Source organism: Lagopus muta, chromosome 3 (genome assembly GCF_023343835.1).
Source record: "Lagopus muta isolate bLagMut1 chromosome 3, bLagMut1 primary, whole genome shotgun sequence".
In the NCBI taxonomy this organism is placed as follows: domain Eukaryota; kingdom Metazoa; phylum Chordata; class Aves; order Galliformes; family Phasianidae; genus Lagopus; species Lagopus muta.
This window is the reverse complement of record NC_064435.1, coordinates 84,204,234-84,221,740: the sequence shown is the minus strand read 5'-3', so window position 1 is coordinate 84,221,740 and position 17,507 is coordinate 84,204,234. Positions and strand designations below refer to the sequence as shown.

At 41.7% G+C, this 17,507-nt stretch overlaps 2 protein-coding genes across 3 annotated transcripts in view; one reads left to right on the top strand and one right to left on the bottom strand.

The window, feature by feature from the left end:
* LOC125691419 (androgen dependent TFPI regulating protein) overlaps nt 1-17,507 on the top strand; it is a 29,446-nt gene that overhangs the window by 10,931 nt on the left and 1,008 nt on the right. Inside the window, exons 4-5 of the mRNA XM_048940772.1 lie at nt 8,339-8,454; nt 12,306-12,457. Coding sequence (XP_048796729.1) covers nt 8,339-8,454; nt 12,306-12,457 — 268 coding nt within the window. The remainder of the gene's footprint in view (nt 1-8,338; nt 8,455-12,305; nt 12,458-17,507) is intronic.
* LOC125691418 (uncharacterized) lies at nt 8,462-16,671 on the bottom strand. 2 transcript variants are annotated; one of them, XM_048940771.1, is made up of 4 exons: nt 15,380-16,671; nt 14,716-14,838; nt 11,659-11,723; nt 8,462-10,258 (listed from the first exon to the last, which is right to left on the bottom strand). In XM_048940771.1, the coding sequence occupies exons 1-4, from the start codon at nt 15,698-15,700 to the stop codon at nt 9,943-9,945; spliced, it is 825 nt and encodes a 274-aa protein (XP_048796728.1). In that variant the 5' UTR covers nt 15,701-16,671; the 3' UTR covers nt 8,462-9,942. The 2 variants fall into 2 exon arrangements, 1 of the variants encoding a protein (XP_048796728.1); XR_007376120.1 differs by lacking the exons at nt 14,716-14,838; nt 15,380-16,671 and adding an exon at nt 12,979-14,471.

Sequence of the window (17,507 nt, the reverse complement as noted above, 5' to 3'; positions counted from 1 at the left end):
CCCTCCAGGAAAAAAAGCTCTCTTTTAGCATTACAAAAAGCTTTATTTCCAGCCCAACGGCATTCAGGTCTTCAGCCTTAGCTGAGGTATTTCTTTCTTCCAATCCAAAATACTCACTGGGAGGATCTGGGGAGCTACCAACATTTTAAGGGACAATCTCTCAGGCACTGATTGCCAAGCAAACACTTTTTCGCACATTGCTGTGCTTTATGGCTCTGAGATTACAGACATTTTGCAGCAGACTGAGGCAGCAGCTATCTGACTTTGGTGGAAAAAGACATCAGTGTATCAGCAGTATATGTCAGTGCTGTGTCATTTGCAGTGGGAGTTTATCTCAGCCTATTTTAACACGGTAAATAGGGAAGGCATATGTTGTTATGTAACTAAAGAGTGAGCCTAAAAAACAAGCACACAAAATCACTTCAGGAATATAAAGCTTCTTCAGTCCACAGTGATGCTCCAGCACTTTCCCTGCAAAAATGAACTAGCCACTTATTTTTCTCACTCCCTGCTCTCAGAGTGGGAAGGTGTCAGTGCCTTCCCACCACGTAGCCAGAATCATCCAGAGCTTCCATTTTAGGCGAGTCTTAGCAGTTTCAGCTGAAACATTTCCTACTCTGCAGAAAAGATGGCTAATGCAGAAAAGAATCTTACTAATAGCTTCCAGCTACCTGGGGTTCTCTTATAGCTTACTACTGAGTTTAACCCAAAGGCTTTGCCTCAGTTCCATCTCCTGTTTGGCTGGGATAACAATGCTGCTTTTGTACCAAGCTCTGAGAATCACAGAGGAAGAAAAAACTACAATTTATGTCTCCAAGAAAATAATTGTATTTGAACAAGATTTTTTACTAGACTAAGATGGCTGGGACAAAAGATACACTGGTCCATTTGTCAAGCAAAATTGTTTATTTCTTTCCCAGTTATCTCTTTTCATGCAGTATCTGGATACTCTCCAGAAGACCACTAACTGCTGGAGACAGCTTGGATTAAATCATATGCATGTATTATTCAACTTAATGGTAGTTTAGGGGAATACCACATTTTGATGGGGCTGATGGAATTGGATGCTGAACAAAAAAGGGCAATGTTGGGTCAGAAGAGATCACTCAAAAATACATCAATGTTGAGCAGATGCATTTCCAAAAATGGAAATACTATAGTTGTGTTTCCATAAAGGAGGTTTGTATTTTATTTTGGTTTTTTATTTTTTATTTTTATTTTTTTGTCTACAAGTCACAATTCCTGTAAAACACAAATTTTCTTTAAAAAAATACATTTTCCTTTATTTTTAGGTTGTGACTAATTTTAGCTTAGCTATCTTTTTCCTACATTATTATGTAGCCATACTACCCCTTCCTTCTTGAAAAAAAAAAGCAGCATTTTAGTACCGTAGGCATTTTAATGACATGTACTTATGAATAGTTACTGTTCTGAAGAGCTTGTAAGAATAATAGCTAGGACTTAAAAAGGAGCAAAATGATAAACGGAGGCAAAGAAAAAAAAAAAACACCTGGCAAACTCTCAGCAAAGTAGACAACATAAACCACATCATCTACCTTTGAACTCTGCTCTGGTGAAGCTAAAATGCCAAGGTGAAACTGAAAGTAAAAAGGAAATGCTGTGGAGTCAAAGACTTGAGTGCCCTGACAGTAAGAACGGGGTCAAGACTTGACAATCTTCTTCTCATCTTGGAGCTTCTTGGTGTCTACAAGCTGCTTGTAGCTAGCTAAACCACTGCCTTCCCTATGTGGGCACAGCCACACCAACAAAAATGTTGTGTTGCAAGAGTATGGTTTACCTCCCCCTGGAAAAGAAAATGAGGTGTATGCGTGCAATTCACTCTTACTCATGTATGAGGGTATCTGTGTGGATGATTATATCGTTCAGTACTTGAGGAAGCTGCTGTGACATTGACCAGCCTGGGGCATACAAAACTACTGTGTAGAGCAGAACCTGCTTGTCCAAGCCACTCCAATTAGACTCCTGCTCCAAATGTGTACACAAGAACAGTTTCATTGTTGGCCATCTCAAACAATTCTTCTTGCAATTGGTATTTAATGCTTAATAGTTCTTGTTACTTATACAAGAGACAAACATTTCAATTTGTTTGCATTTCATAGAATCTCAATTTTAAGCTGTCTGGCACCTATGGACCTTCATAGGTTTCCAGTCACATTCAGCTTTTGGCAAAGAAGAAGAATGTGTGCATGAGGGCTATGACACATTAATCTCCCCACACAGTTTAACTGCAAAGATGCTTTGCTTTTCCCAGCACTACATATATTTTTTTTAAGTTCCCATTTTTGTTGACATAAGCTCATTTCCTCCGGGAGAAAGTATGTGTTTCACAGACACATGTTATGGCAGGGAATCCTCCCTGGCTGCTGCTATTCTGGTGTGCACAGGTGCAGCCCCCATATCCCACCCTGAGAAGGAACATCTGGATGAAAGTATTCTGCAATGAAAGATGTCATCTCAGTCCCACGTCAGCTTCCATCTGCAGTGCAACATCAGCTCCTAGACTATGCATCTAATGCCAGGCAGAAATGCAATTAAAATTCTCTCTTTGACACTGATACAAAACATTTGCTAGTAATGACTCAGATATTCAGCCAGGACCTTGTTTGCAAAAATGCCTACAGGAAATGTCACCTCTGATACTGCTTTACCTTTGATCATACAGTTGGTCTGATGTTTCATCCGAACATCCTCCCAAACTGCCTATGTGTACAAAAAAAAAAAAAACATGGAAAAAAATAATGCCTTTAAAGATAAGCATGAATAGGCTCAGGAAAGGGAGACACAGACAGTAGCTGAAGTTCAGTGCAGAGTGCTACTGGACTTGAATTGAGCAGTAGTTTCCCAATTAATTTGGTACCATGCGTGCTCATAATAGGGCTCCTCGTACTTCCTACTCTAGCTATGCAAGCTTGAATAGTGAGTTCTTGAGCATGCTCTCATGGCCAAGATTGTAAGAGACAGCTGACAACTCTGAGAGAAAATCAGTTACGTTGCTAAATATCTTATCGAATATCTCAATGAACAATGCTGCTTAAACCTTTTTCCACTCCAAAATTCAAAAGAAAAAAGAGGAGATTCAGAGAAGAATTAAAAATGTATGCAGACAAACTGCAAAATAAGATTTTAATGGAGGCATTTGAATGAAGAGAGTATCTTAGCAAAATAAATCCAAAGAGGGAATTTATCTCAAGATGAAGCCAAGAAAGGAGAGGACATGCCGGGATCCAGAAAGTTATGAGGAGTATATGAAACTAAACAGTGTCTATGGTGACAGGAAGCCATTTAGTTTTATTATGAGAAGACACAAACACGGGTATCTACCATGAATGGTTTTCAGCTCACAAGCACTCTTGGGAATTCATCTGAAAAAAAGACGGGCACTTTTTCAAAAGCACTCAATGGTGTCCAACTGAGCCCAATTAAATTTAGTTTGGCCAGTGGTAAATGTTTGTGAAAATCCCCTGCTAAAGTCTCACATATTAATGAAAAGCAGACACAGAGGGTATGTAAATGCAGACAAATGAGAAACAAACAGCTATGGTCAGCCGTGGCATCATTTCCTTGACTGTGGAGTCAAACAGGGTCAAGCTGAGTCAAACTGAAATGCACGCGTTAGGCGTGTGAGTGATCTCAGCAGCTCTGGGGAGAATATTCATGGCCTTAAAGCTCAGCAAAGCTGGAACCTACAGCTGAACAACAGCTCTAACCAACCCCGTCTTCTTAGCCCTAGGAAACTTGCTTTCACTTATATTCTCAAGGGCACAGCAAGTATATAATGTTGAATAAACAAACACAAATTACTCAAAATAACATGTACTGGAAGTGAAAATTCCATGTGGTCTTACCCAACAGTGGAAATAACATCCAGCAAGGACTGTTTATCTCAGTTTAAACTCATGAACCTGAAATGTATCCTAGGAAACAACTGACAACATAGGGCAGGAAACAAAAGAAGAGGGAAACAGGAAAATGTTATAATTTCATCATTCTCTGTAGGAGACAAGATAGCGTGCCAGTATTTCAGACAAAATTCAACATACGTTTAAGAAACCTTTTCCCCTGTAGTCAAATGCCAAAGTTCATGAGCAAAAAGAAGAATGTACAATTTAATGATTAGGTCCGATTCACCTGAGTTTGTCAGAGCAAAGAAAGCAAATCCAAGCTGAATACCCTAAGTGACAAAAAGAGCCACGGAGGACTTTTCAGTCAAATGACTGGAAAAAAAATTCAGAAAAACAAGTGTTTTTGTTAATAAAATGATGATTTTGAAAGTCCCATATCCTTCTTCCCACTCTACAAATAAAAGAATTGCCACTCAGAATGCTTCTATTCTTACTAAACTTGTAAGCTAAGAGCTTTTCACGACAAACAGAGGTTGTTAGACAAGTAAATTAATACTTAAAAGAACAGAAAAATAAGTACTAACAGGTTTCCTACCAAGAGAAAAAACATGTCTGTGATTCAGTTCAGTTCACCAACAGGCAGACCAGTACACACCACTGTTGTTACACCCAGTTTTCCATATCTTGCAGTAAAATAGTTTATTCTCCAAGATAATGATTTTTGACACTTTCACTGTTTATACAGGAAACTGAGAAACTGTTAATTGAAATAAAAAAAACCTGAGTCAGTGTTTCCAGCAATTTTTGCCAATGTTTTGATCTGTGTCAATCTGAGCTTAATTATTATGTTTTCTTTAAAGAAAGAAGCAAAACTTTGTCTTTGAATTTGGTCCTGTACAAACGCTGTTCTCTTTAGACAAAGCATACCTAAACAGGGTTGAAAGTTTGCTTAATGAACTGCGGACTAGAAACCAGTGGTAAAAATAATGAGAGGGAAAAAATACATCTTTTTGGAGGAGGATGTGAAAAGACTTTAAAGCCTTTCAGCAGATACGATTAGCTATGATACACGGCCTATCGCTAATGATGCTGCCAAAGTCAGCGTCTATCAGCTATGAGAGGGAAGTCATCTGGAAAGCTAACCGAGTGTCATAGGCAAAGGGCAGGCTCTGCATTCTGTGGCAAGCTAAGCTTTCTTCTGGTATCTGCTGTATAAATATGTGTCGTGAGGAACTCATCTGCTCTTGTAAACATGCTCTGTTACTCAGCAGAAATTCTACCATCATTTTACCACTCATGGACAAACTGGCCTTGGCAGAAACACATGAAGTCACCAGCAGACTCTAGGATAGTAGAGATACAAGGAAAGATTGCACCACACATTTTCCAAGCCAGCAATTGGTTTCTAGGTTGTACATGCAAAGAAAAGAGAAACTTCATATCCAAAACCAAAAGGTTAAACACTATCATTCTGAATGTGCATGAACTAACCAAGAACTATCTGTCTTGAGAAGTTATCTGCATGGCAATTATAAGTGGCCCTTATCAGAGCATCCAGTTAACATACACAGTGACCTTCTAGCTAGGATAAGCTGAAAATGCATTGCTATGTAAAATTGAGTTAATGTATGGCAAAATATGTTTAGAGATCTACAATGATTTGTATAGAAAACACAGCACGTGCATTAATAAATTCTATACAAGTGTCATTATTAAACTTGGGAGGAGAAAAAGCCTTCCTACACTACAACAGATTACTTTCTTTTCATTTTCTGTTTTTCCTACTTTTTTCTCTTTCTCCTTTTTCCTCTCCCAAATCAGGATAGATCCATGAGCTGAGAGAAACTGTTCACAAAACAAGAGGCAGGCAGCCCTACTCCCAAACAGTTTTCCTGCTCTTGGTGGTGGCAGCACTCTTCCAGTGAGAAAGAAACTTGTCTTCAGGCCCTTATAAATCAAGCAGAGCAGAAATCTGAACTTGTCCCTATCTCTAAACTCTTATTTCCATCCCATATTTTCAGCTTTGCTAGAGACTTTCAAACTTTTTTTGATCTACAGGCCCCTCAGTATTTTCTCTATCTCCTCCAACAGAGGAGGACCCAACAAGAAATGACTAGCAGATCAGATTTTCTAAATCAACATATAATAAAAAGGAGAGCTTCCAACTGTCTCTCACAACCACTGCTGGTTTCCTAAACTTCTTCAGAGCCAACACGTGTGTTAACATAGTGGGCTTGCCTTTGCTGCTCCCTGTGAGTGTATCAGAGAGCACTGCTCTGCTGTCTGATGAGGTCAAAGTGCTGCAGAGGGATGTCTTGAGCCATCATCTGATGGAAGAGAGAAATTGAGAAACTGCAAATCAGGTGCCTTTCTCTCCTCTTTCTCTTTTCCTGTGGGATCCCCGTACTGTAAGACAGCACAAAGATGCATGGATTGAGACTGAGGATTGTTAAGAAAGTAGAGATGCTGGTGACCAACCACTACACCAGGCTGCCCAGAGCCACAGTGGTCTTAGTTGTGACAGTGTTCTTACCAGAAAAGGAGACCCCCTGTTTCTCCATGCTTTCATCCTCTGCTTCTGCTTGCTCTTGCATCATCTTTGGAGTCTGCATGATAACCCTTGGTGAGCTGGTTCAGATCGTTAAGTAAGAGGAAAACTGAGGCATGGCAGAAACACACCCAACCTTTTGTCTTAGCTTCTTCTGTGAAGTGGTTGCCCAGCTGCCCTAGCTCCTTGCTTCTCTGCTTGTCCTTATGAGGTGTTTCCCAATATAAAGGCAAATCTCTCTTGAGGGGAACTGAGCCTATCACTCTTGGTCCTACTTGTGATGGATATGGAGAAGGCAATCATCACAGTCATTACCGTATCAGCATCTTAAGTCTTTAAAAGTCAATCTCATTTTCCTTTTCTCTCAAGATTCAATGATAAGTTTCATGCATTCTCTTGTCATTTGTGCTGTTCTTTCTCTGGGTGTGTTCCAAATTATTTGCCCCTGTCAAAATGGGGTGTCCTTGATGAGAGGTAGAATGCAAGCCAAAATCTCATGTGTGTCAAATAGAGTAGAACAGTAACTTCCCAGCTCTTACACACAACATTCCTGTTAATACTGCCCCAGAGCATCATATACTTTCTCTATTAAAGGAGCATCATGCTGGTGAATTGTGCTTATTTAGTGTTCACTCTGAGAACAAAAAGCCCCAAACTGAGGAAATAAGTATATAAAATAACCCTTACCTGAAAACTGTTTGCCTTAACGAAGGATTATTTCACCAGGTCACTAATACTAAATTCTTCTCAGTACAGCAAAAATACAAGCAGGAACAACCAGCTTAAAGCTGTTAAAAGGGTTTAAATTAATTAAAGGACTAGCAAGGACATTTCTTGTTACCCAAAGGCATTTTGTAGGCTGTTGCACATCAGATGAAAACCAGAACTTATATCCACTTTGCAAAATGGACAAATCCACTGTGAATGGCTAACGCCTAATTGTGAGGATGAAGAAGTTTTCTACCATAGCTGTCTTCCATGGGCATCTCATTTTTGCTTGACGACAAACAGTTGCCCATTCATAGAAAAAAAACCCCAAAACCTAATTACCATTATGATGGTGGTACAATGCATAGATTTTGGAGTGACAGACAGTTACAGGGACCATATATGAAAGAGAGTGTATGCACTGGAGGCACTTTTCTGGTTAAATTAGTGAGGGAATCGTTTGTACATCAACTATCAGGGTCGTAGAGCTGAAGAACATCTTTGAGAAGCAGAACAGGAGAAAATATTGTGCCAATAAGTGAGAGAAACCGGAACATCGAGTAAATATTTTCTCTCTGTTTTCTCTGAGAGAAAATATACTAACTGAGACAGATGGGTTGGTTCGGTAGTGTGACAGCCAGGTATGAATAGCAACTCCTGGGGGTGCACTGGGGATCTTGAGGGAGTATGTACAGTCAGCTGTTATTTGGCAGCGACAGACAAAAATGGCTGTCTGCCTCTGAAAGAAATAGATAAAAAGCATTTTCATCCATGCTGTACACGTGTGCATTTAGAGATCAAAGTGCATCTAAAGAATTTCATGCGTTTTTGTGGTATCTCATACAACATACAGCAATATATTTTGATACCATACTACCATACCTTATACTCAGCACAGTTTCTGACAAACATAAACATTGAAAGAAATAGAATCACTTCCTTTGGACAAGAGGAAACATCATGCTATGCATCCAGCAGATTGTGACTTCACAGGGGAAACAAAAAATTACTAGTTCAGTGTTTTTCTTTTTTTTTTTTTCCTCTAGTTTTTAAATTTGTGCATCTTTCTCTGCTATCCTGCTCACCTTCTCCCATCAACTACCAATGACTTTGCAATAGTTTTCTCCTGTCGAACCATACCCTTTGCCCACATGCCAGCTCTTGAGCTTTGTGAGCAGTGCTGCAACCATTCTGTGACACACTCTTTTTTTCTCTGCAGCACACAGCTGTGTTACCACTTGCTCTTCTGGAAATCCTTGCCACACCGCATCGCTACCCAGCAAAGAAGAAGGGACTGTTCCTGTTAGGCTGTGCCTCTTTTCTTTATGTCAGTTGGTAAGAACCACGTACTTCAGAGCACATACTTCAAGTGATCTGCTTTGTACAGCAAGGCCACACTCTACACATATGCTAAGTTCCCTCTCAGACAACAATCTGGTCTGTAGATAAGCCATTTAAACACCAGGTGAGGCTCATGAAGATCATTTCCAGATGCAGGCAGAGTGGGTTTCTTCTAAGTATAGCTGCTGAGGCCGCACCTGGTATCCCCTGCTCTTTCATAGCCTCTTAAAAGAAGACCCTACATTATGAGAAACATCAACTCTCAAAGTCCAGGAGCCAGGGGAGCAGGAAAGGAGCAGAACTCAGTTTTATATCTCACAGGGGCATGACGCTGGATTTAGAAAGTTAGAAAGTGATATTTAGAGGCAGGTGGGAAGTGATGGGTACTGAGGAGGCATACGTCCCACTACCACCTCCATCTGCACTGGTGGACACCGCCTAGATTGCCAGCAATGTGCCCAATTTTATCACCACCCTGTCTGAGAGGGTCCTGTCCACAGCCCTCCACCCACTTCCTCTATGTGCTGCACACCCCTGGAGCTGTGTTTGCATCCTTTCCTGCTCATAGCATCCAGGTTATGGGCAGCTGCTAACATTTCAGATCACTCTGAGACTCAGCTCTGGAATAGATCTGCATAGTTTCAGGGTACACTCACCCAGTGTTTTCTGAGAAGCAGCTGGAACCACGCAGGGATCCAGCCTTCCCACTTCCATCCACCCATCAGATGAGAGTAACCTCAGCCCACTGTTTGAAATACAGGAACAGAAAAGAAGCGGCCCAGATGAAACACTCCCGTGATGTGAGACCCATAGGAACGGCTTTGGAAGCAGCAGACTTTAGCTCTATGTTATGCAACCCAGTTTGGAGCCATTTATCCTAATCCGGCCCACAGCCTAATACTATTATAGCTGTGAAAGACACGTTTCCCTGCCAAGTCCTTTCCAGTCAGTCCCACCCAATGCCCATGAGGAAGCCCGAAGCGCACAGGACTACCACCTCCCCTGGCCCCCCAGCAAGTGCTCTGTCTCAGCCTTGTAGGGCACAGGTGGATGCAGAAGCAAACTGCTGTGTGCCATGCCCATAGGACAACCTCTCCTGACCCCTATTTCCAGCCAGGGAGTGGTAACGGTGGGGGCAAGCTTTCACAGATCCTGTTCAGTCAGAAATTGATCAGACTGCTTGTTTCAGTCCTTCTCGTATCTTCTCTGAATTGGCCTTGCATGCCTCTGGGCTCCTTGTTGTGCTTGTCCCCTGTGGCCCAGGGCCCTGGTACCTGGATCTGGGCTTCTTGGGAGTACAGTGCTGTTGCTTTCTCTCCTTCTGAGACAATGAGGAATCTCCCATCTGCCTTCCTTGCTCCTGAAGCCAGAGACAAAAGCTTCCAACTAACAGAAGAGGTTTTCAGTCTGTGTACTTAACATGTGCACATATTTTACTGTTGGAGCTGCAACCTGCTGATTAAATAGCCCCATTTGGGTGCCTTATGTTTCACAAGCAACACAGAGTGCTCCCTTAAAGCCTCTTTTTGAGTTGTCACTGTTGTCATCACACTGTCCATCCTCTAGTGTCGATGGGCTGAGTGCTGCCAGGTCCCTCCAAGGCAGTGAGAAATCAAGCAGTTTGTGACTTTTTGCACCAGATACTTGCCTCTGATAGCTTTGAATACCCATAGGATTAAAAAGAAAAGGCAGCTTCCAGTATAGGTCATCACGGCAAAGAAAACTGCTCGGTATGTTAATTCTTGCATGGATGGATCTTGCATCTCCTGCCTTATTCTTGGAGTCATCACACTGAAAGCTGTGAAGAATATATAAATTTCAGAACTGTCATTCTAAATCTTGGAAAGGAGGTAACAATAGCAAGCTCTTTCCCATTTCAGTGGCAATATCAATTTAGCAATAAAGATCAGGATAAAATAAATCTTACTCCTCACAACTGTGCATGTGTTTTTGGAGAAAAGATCAAACCACCAATGTAAGGGAATATAAATCATTACAGATTGCACACCATCTATAAAGACCTAAACTAAAAAAAAAAAAAAAAAAAAATCTATAAACTGATGGCTTTCTTAAAATATGCCCATATTTCATCTCTGTTAGGAATCAAAATGTTTTTCTTTTACTGTATGCTCATTTTCAGTTCATAACCTTTTAATTTTGCATTAACCACCACCTCAGATATGTGGCCAATATGTGCTCCTCCTTTCTGTATCTTCCCATTCAACAATTTCCTAGGGAAACATTTTTATTTTTCCTCCAGTGAATGCAGAGCTCCCATTGACCTTAATGGTCAGATAACAAAAGCATCAAACTGCCTTCTCAGGCTGCTGCGCATCACTTTCCTTCACTATCTAAATGTTGTCCTCAGTCTCACAGCAGTGTGGCAGCTTTGGTTTATGGCTGTACTGCAGCCCAGGTTGTTGGATGAGAGAACCTCTCTTGAATCTGGAAAACCATAGAATCATAGAATCGTTTGAGTTGGAAAGGATCCTTACAGATCATCTGGTCCAACTCTCCTTCATTCAACAGGGGCATCAGGTTGCTCAGAGCCCTGTCCAGCCTGACCTTGAATGCCTCCAGGAATGGGACATCCACCACCTCTCTGGGCAAATGAATCTGCACACTTCACATCTTCATGCAAAGACAGCTCTGTCACTAACCCTAACATCTCTCCAATCTACCTCTTCCTTTTCTTCTTGTAGAAACAAGAAGCCATCCTTTCAGCCATGTTTTATTCCTCAGCACTCTTTAAAGGCTTAGTTCTGTGACATGCTGGTGGGACAACCGGTTTCCACTTCTCTCCCTGAGGCATGATGCAAGGCAGGGCACCTTTAGAGAGTGCCATGGTGTTCCCATGTCAGCACTGGTAGTGGGAAGTACTCAACAGGTGTATTCTCCAGTCAATAATTAAATCTTTTTAGGATTCTTTTGTCCCAGGTGACCATTTTAGGTAAGTTCAGCCCTATGCTATAAGGGCACAGCCTCACAGAAATCACTGGAGATCTGCCATATATTTTATATTCTTTACATATTCCATTCAAATATATATCTAGACACCATTTTTATGTTCTTAAATCTAGGCACTTGCTTCCATCCACTCTTATAAACTATAAGTAATGGAAGAAATAGTATTAGTGAACTGGCAGCAGCCACAAGTCTCATCTTAAGAGAAGAAAAAGGCAGAAAGAGAGGGCCTACTTCAGACAGTCATTCTCTTCTTTTTCATTCTTTCCTTCTTCCAAACCAGTACCTAGCAATTGGTCCTGGAACAAGAGAGCAAAGTGAGTACATCTCTTTCCTACCCACTTGTTTCTCCTCTCCTAATTTTGGACCTAAGAGAATAGTCCATGCCCTGTCATCTCCTGAAATCTCTTCTTACTTTCTAAAGCATTCAACATCAGCAGGATAGAAAGAATGAGAAACAGCACCTCTGTTACCATAGACCCTTGGATTCTGGATAGGGACTGAAAAATCAGTAAATAAAGAGCAAAAACCTATTAGGAGCTTATTTGAACAAGCCTCACTTCTATACTGAAGTGCACACCTATATTTCTGAGCATTTTACTATTTTACTGCTGTTTTACTGTTTTCATAGCCAATGCCACCAAGGTGACAGCAGAACACCGTGTGTATTTCAAGCTGCACCAAAATCCATCTAATTTAGCAATGATTCAAGTGTGCTACACAGCAAATAGCCCAAATATTGAGGAGATGCATCAACAGCTGAGCTAATCTTCTCTGTATCAATACTGTTTTGATAACATGGCCCTTCAGAAGCCAGAAATCAACAAATGATTCTTCTGACTGAATAGCCCTAACCAAATGTTGTTTTTCCTCTCACCCAGGGTCCTATGGATTTATTTTGTAACAGGAGAGTGGGTGTACCCTCTCTTTGCTTCATTCAGCCCAGCTGGGCTAGGAGCCTTTTTCATCAGTAGCCTTGCCATCGTCGTCTGTTTCTACAATTTTGGAGAGTTCCTAAACCGTATGATATGGGGTCAGTCCAATTTTTTTATTTATTTCTATCCGTATTAGAAAAAATAAAAGGAATTCCTATGATCACCAAGGCAGGTGGGGAGAAGGACACACATACACTGGGGCAGGGGGTGACTTTTGGATAGAGATTGCCAGGTCCTAAGAATTTAGTAACAAACAGGACAGACCAGAAGGCTGCCAACTCTGCCAAACAAAAAGAAAGGTCTGGGCCAGTTTTCTCCAATGTGGCTTGAGAAGAGCCTCCCACCAGCATAATCACTGTATTTTGAATTCCTTCTCAAACAGTGGTTTGGAGAAGCAAAATAGCTCTGCCTAAAACCCTCTTACCTATGCCGTATGGTATTTATCAGACTCAGGAATGGTTTACTAACAATTTATAGGAAGGCATTAGTCTAGCCAAGAGAAAGCTTTGTGAATGCAGCAGCACTTTGGGAAGTTTTAATGGGCTGCTGAAACATCTCCCTTTGGCTTCAGTAGTGGCATGACCAGTAATGCTTTAAAGAAAATGAAAGTCAATCTTACTTGGATAAATGAGCAGTTAGGAAAAACAATGTCTCTTAGAAGGACAACACTGGAGGAGCAAAGAGAACTGATGAAGCTTGAGAGTCTGGTGTGGGACTTTATTATTATTAATTATTTTCCCTTCTGGTTGCCTCTTTCCTTTTTCATTCAAGATTAAGTTTTTGAGGATGAAAGCGTTTCTGTCAAGAAAACGTGTGTATTTTATTTAGGACAAATGTGTGAACATTTGCAATTTCTTAAACTAGATTTCTGATGAAAGAAAAAGCCCTGCAGAAACACCTCTGAAAGTAAATAAGACAACCTCCCTCTGTTCTCAGGGAGCATTTGATGCCTGATCCATTTTGTGAAGTCTCACATGCCTGTCAAGCCAAAGTGGAGTGTCTGTAGCTAGTCTCTCACCAGCCGTACCCAGCTACCTCAGAGCAGCAGATTGAATTTCAAATGTGCTGAATAACCAAGTTCAGTGGTTCATACCTTTGCAAACAAGACACTTGCTCTACATACCAAGTTTGGAAATTTTGGATGAATTTTATTCTTGCATAAATATGATGCATGATGAGGATTCTGAGTAACTGAAAACAGATCTGCAGGCACTCTGCACTAGCTCTAGTTAAAGAGGCACCGCATAAATAGCAACCATTACTATGAGTAATTTCTGACCTCTCCTTTTAATCAAAGACCACGACACAACCACCACAAGACAGCTTAGGTCTCGTGTTAGATATCAGGTTTTGTATTAGTTAAGAATCTGATTTTTTTTCACAATGAATAGGTAGTAACAATTTCAGGTCTAGAGCATGTGCTAATGTAACTGCAGATAATATATGTGTGCAGCATACGTGATAATTCTCTGTTTATGTCTGATGTGCCCTCATACTCCATGAAGGCCCTCTCCATGTGCTGGATCTGTCTCTCCATTTATATTTTTCACTTTCTCCTTACTTCTTTAAATGCATCCTCAGCTGCTTACCTCCAGGACTGATGGCATTACCTAGATTTACAGCACACTGATACAAAAAGCTGCAAGCTACACCCCAATAGCTGGTCCCTCTGTGGTATCTGAGCCTGCGGTATGATTACATGGGGGCATTGGGAGCAATAACATCTCGATGAGCTCCTGCCCACCACCTCCAACTCCTTCCTACTCCACCACACATGCCTGTTTCTTGTGAGCAGGGGTTTGTTTTTAACACAGATAATTTTGCCGATCCATTTCCCGGCTGTGTCCACCCAAGAGAAAGGCAGGACTTCCTTAAGCTGGTATTGATAACAAGATCCCAATAGTGTTGAAACACAGCCAGAGGGAAGGTATTCCAAATTACAGTGTGCCAGAGTCTTAATGTATTCCTGACTGAAACAAATCTGCTCAGCACTGCCAGAGTAAAAACAGCTGCAAATAGAATGAAGATGCAATTCCAACATACCTTTCTTCTTGCAGAAAAAATGCCTCCACGTACTTTTTTTTTTCTATCCTACCCCTTCCCATCTCACCTTCTCATCACAGTTAAGAGATGATACAGTTAAAATAAGTGGGTGGAAAGAAACACACACACACGAAACAAAACCAAAAAAAAACCCAAAACCCAAAGCAACAAAGCAAAGCAATTTGCAGTGGGAAAGGACAAAACCTGCCTGGGCTGCTGCTGGCTGAGACTCTGCCTAGAGCAATGGAGATAAGCTGTTCTTATTTGAAGAGGCAAGAAGTGATTAGCAAATAGCTCAGTGAGAGCATCACACCTGGCTTCCTGGAGCACTCGCATCCTGGGGAGAATTGTAGGCAGCAAATGAAGCTTGTCCCACAGCACTGTGCTCCATAAGGATTCTGCCACGTTCCTCTGTAACTTCAGGCCACCACCACTTCTGCCAAAACAAAAGAGCATCAGCTATGTAAATGTTTACTGTTTTTTCCACCCATAAAGGTATATTTAGCTCCAAATTATTCCAAAGTCCAAGGATAGCGACTTTCAGCTTAGGGCATGTCATTTCAAAGCTATGTCCTGTGCTCCACCAGAGAGATGCAGCATCATTTCTGCGAGCTAAAAATGCAGGCTGTTTAATAACATAACCTTGTTTTTTTCCTTTTCAGAACAGCCCAAAGATGCCAGATCCTAAATTTGTTTTATTATTTATAGACAAACTGCCTCATATAGTATTAGAGGCTTTAAAAATGTATTATTTCTCACTTGCCTTTCCCTCCAGTCGCACAGTTGGATTCATGGTAACTAAGGCAACCCAGCTGCACAGGCCGAGAGGCACAGAAAATAGTACCAAGTAATGACTTTTTTTTTGTTTGTTGTAAATCCCAGAGTTTCTGGAGTACTAGACAATGTTGAGTAATACAGAAACTCCAAAGAGGATAATTGGAAACAATGGGCTGATTCTTTCATTGCCATACATTTACCTCAGCCCAAGAATTTGGCTGCAGGGTCAGGGTGCCAAAGATGAACTGTGTGATAGCTTCTCTCGTTCCTGACGGGTAGGAAACATCGTGCAGGCAACTTTGATCTGCAAAACTAGAACCCTGAACAGCAAAAGCTAAGCAAGCTTCCCTCAGCTTTTGCTCCAGCTGAGACAAACAGATCCTCAGGATCAAAGTTCTCCATTGCAGACAAAGCAACATTTCAGATGAGGTCTCTGGCACCAGCATTTGAAGATGCAGAGGATTCATTTGCCTTTTGTCTAGCAGGTCTGATAAAATGTTCAGCAGCTGTTTCATTTTCATGTTGTGAAGTGCAGGTGAACAGGAGCAATAGGTGAGCAACTAGCAACAGCCTCAGGCGTAGATGAATGTGCGCTTGCAGAACCTGTAGGAGCTCCTGAATGCTTTGGAAAGCCTTAGCTGAAATATATTCACCCAAGGCTAAGCTAAAATTAGAGGGCAATCTTCTCGTTAACATATTTTCCCTCTTCTTTTTGAAGCACCTCTGTGCAAAATGTATTTTACAGAACCATATAACTTGTTTTAGGAGCTGGGTTGTTTTCCCTGGCTTTTATTTTTGTTCTTACGTACTTGTGAAGCCAAGCTCCCTGAATACAGAGTGCTCAGCTATTGGGATACACAGCCTGCATGGTGGCAGAGGAACCTGCACAATACAAAGTAATACCTCCCTACAATTGAAGTCTTGACACCTCCTGAGCAGCTACTGAGTTGAGATTGCAGAAAGCCAAGTGGCAAACAAAGGGGTACAAAGCAAAGCTGTGTGGGTTGAGAAGTCATCCTACCATTGTGCTGGCTCACAAACAGCAGCTTTATTACAAACCCTAAAATGCTGATGCTCTGCAGGTAATTGTCAGCATAGAGACAGAACCGACCCTTCATTTTGACAGTCCTCTTGTTTCTGTAGGGTCCAGCAGGGATTTTTAAACAGAGCCTCTTTTCCAGAATATATCTTCATTTGTTCTATCAAGAGCATTTGTTCTATTGAGCCTTTAGGACTGGAGAGTAACAGTCCAAGGTATATCCATTTATTTCAGTGAACGAATAACGTTTTTGTCTGCAGTCTCACAGTATTGCCAGTGACGAATGGGACTCACCTGTAAGAGGGTTTAACAGGCCCGAGTTTGCAAGCCACGTATGAATACCCACTTTTGCCTCATTCATTCATCCTAGTTATGCCACAGGCTCGTGATGGCATATTTATATCCGTCATACTTGCCACTCCCCCGAGCTGCAGATTACCCCTTGGTACAGGAGTTCAGCTGTTTAAAGGGAACCCACACCATCTGTCACAAGCCCTGGTGGTGCTGACAGGTTTATCTGATGATCTGCAGGGGAGAGAGGGACACACAGGCGGAAGCTCAGGCGACCCGGGGCTTACAATTTCATCACTGCAGGGCAAATACAAACAGGTGTTTGCTAATATGCTGTCTCTGGCCCCATAGGCTGATCTGATACTCCCTGCAGTCTTTGTACTGGTCAGCACTAAATGCTCACAGGACCATTTAGGAAGGAAGAAGTGCCAGGACTTTGTTACTTATCAGGTCAATCACCACATGCTGCGCAGGCTGGAGATAAATACAACCCAGCAATTACAGTGTTGCAGGCGCTTTGAGGACTGCAGACAAATACAGCACCTTTAAAAAGGGCTCCCTGTAAGTGATCATCAGCACAGAGGAACAGGGGCTGCGACAGCGCTAAATAAAGGTACCCCAACATACTTGGTTATGGCCATGCTAGGTGCCCATGGCAGTACAGATGCTCTCAAAAGGCTGTGGTTCAGCAGTAAGTCCTGTGCCATCCTACAGATATCCCAGCTGCTTGGATTCATATCTGCTGCCTTGTCAGAGGTGCTTTATTTTGAAAGCTTCTCACATGTTGTTACAGCGAACAAGGCTGCTCAGTGGCAGATGCTTTTTTCCACTAGTGAAGCACCACTGTTCCCAACCAAGGATGTGGTCCTTGGCAGATTGTAAGTCCCTCTTGCAGAAACTGAGTAATCCCTTACTTGCCAGGGACATCCCAAGCTCCTTTGACTCCTGTAGGCAGCTGGTCTAAGGCATTTTGCTCCTAATCCCCACCGAGCTCAGTT

What these genes read in the sequence shown, in the direction of transcription:
- LOC125691418 (XM_048940771.1), bottom strand. Translation starts at nt 15,700, where the DNA reads ATGAAAATGAAACAGCTGCTGAACATTTTATCAGACCTGCTAGACAAA. An exon ending in AGCCAAATTCTTGGGCTGAG is followed by an intron (nt 14,839 to 15,379) that starts GTAAATGTATGG and finishes TTGTTTTGGCAG; the next exon opens with AAGTGGTGGTGGCCTGAAGT. An exon ending in CGAGTGCTCCAGGAAGCCAG is followed by an intron (nt 11,724 to 14,715) that starts GTGTGATGCTCT and finishes CTCTTGTTCCAG; the next exon opens with GACCAATTGCTAGGTACTGG.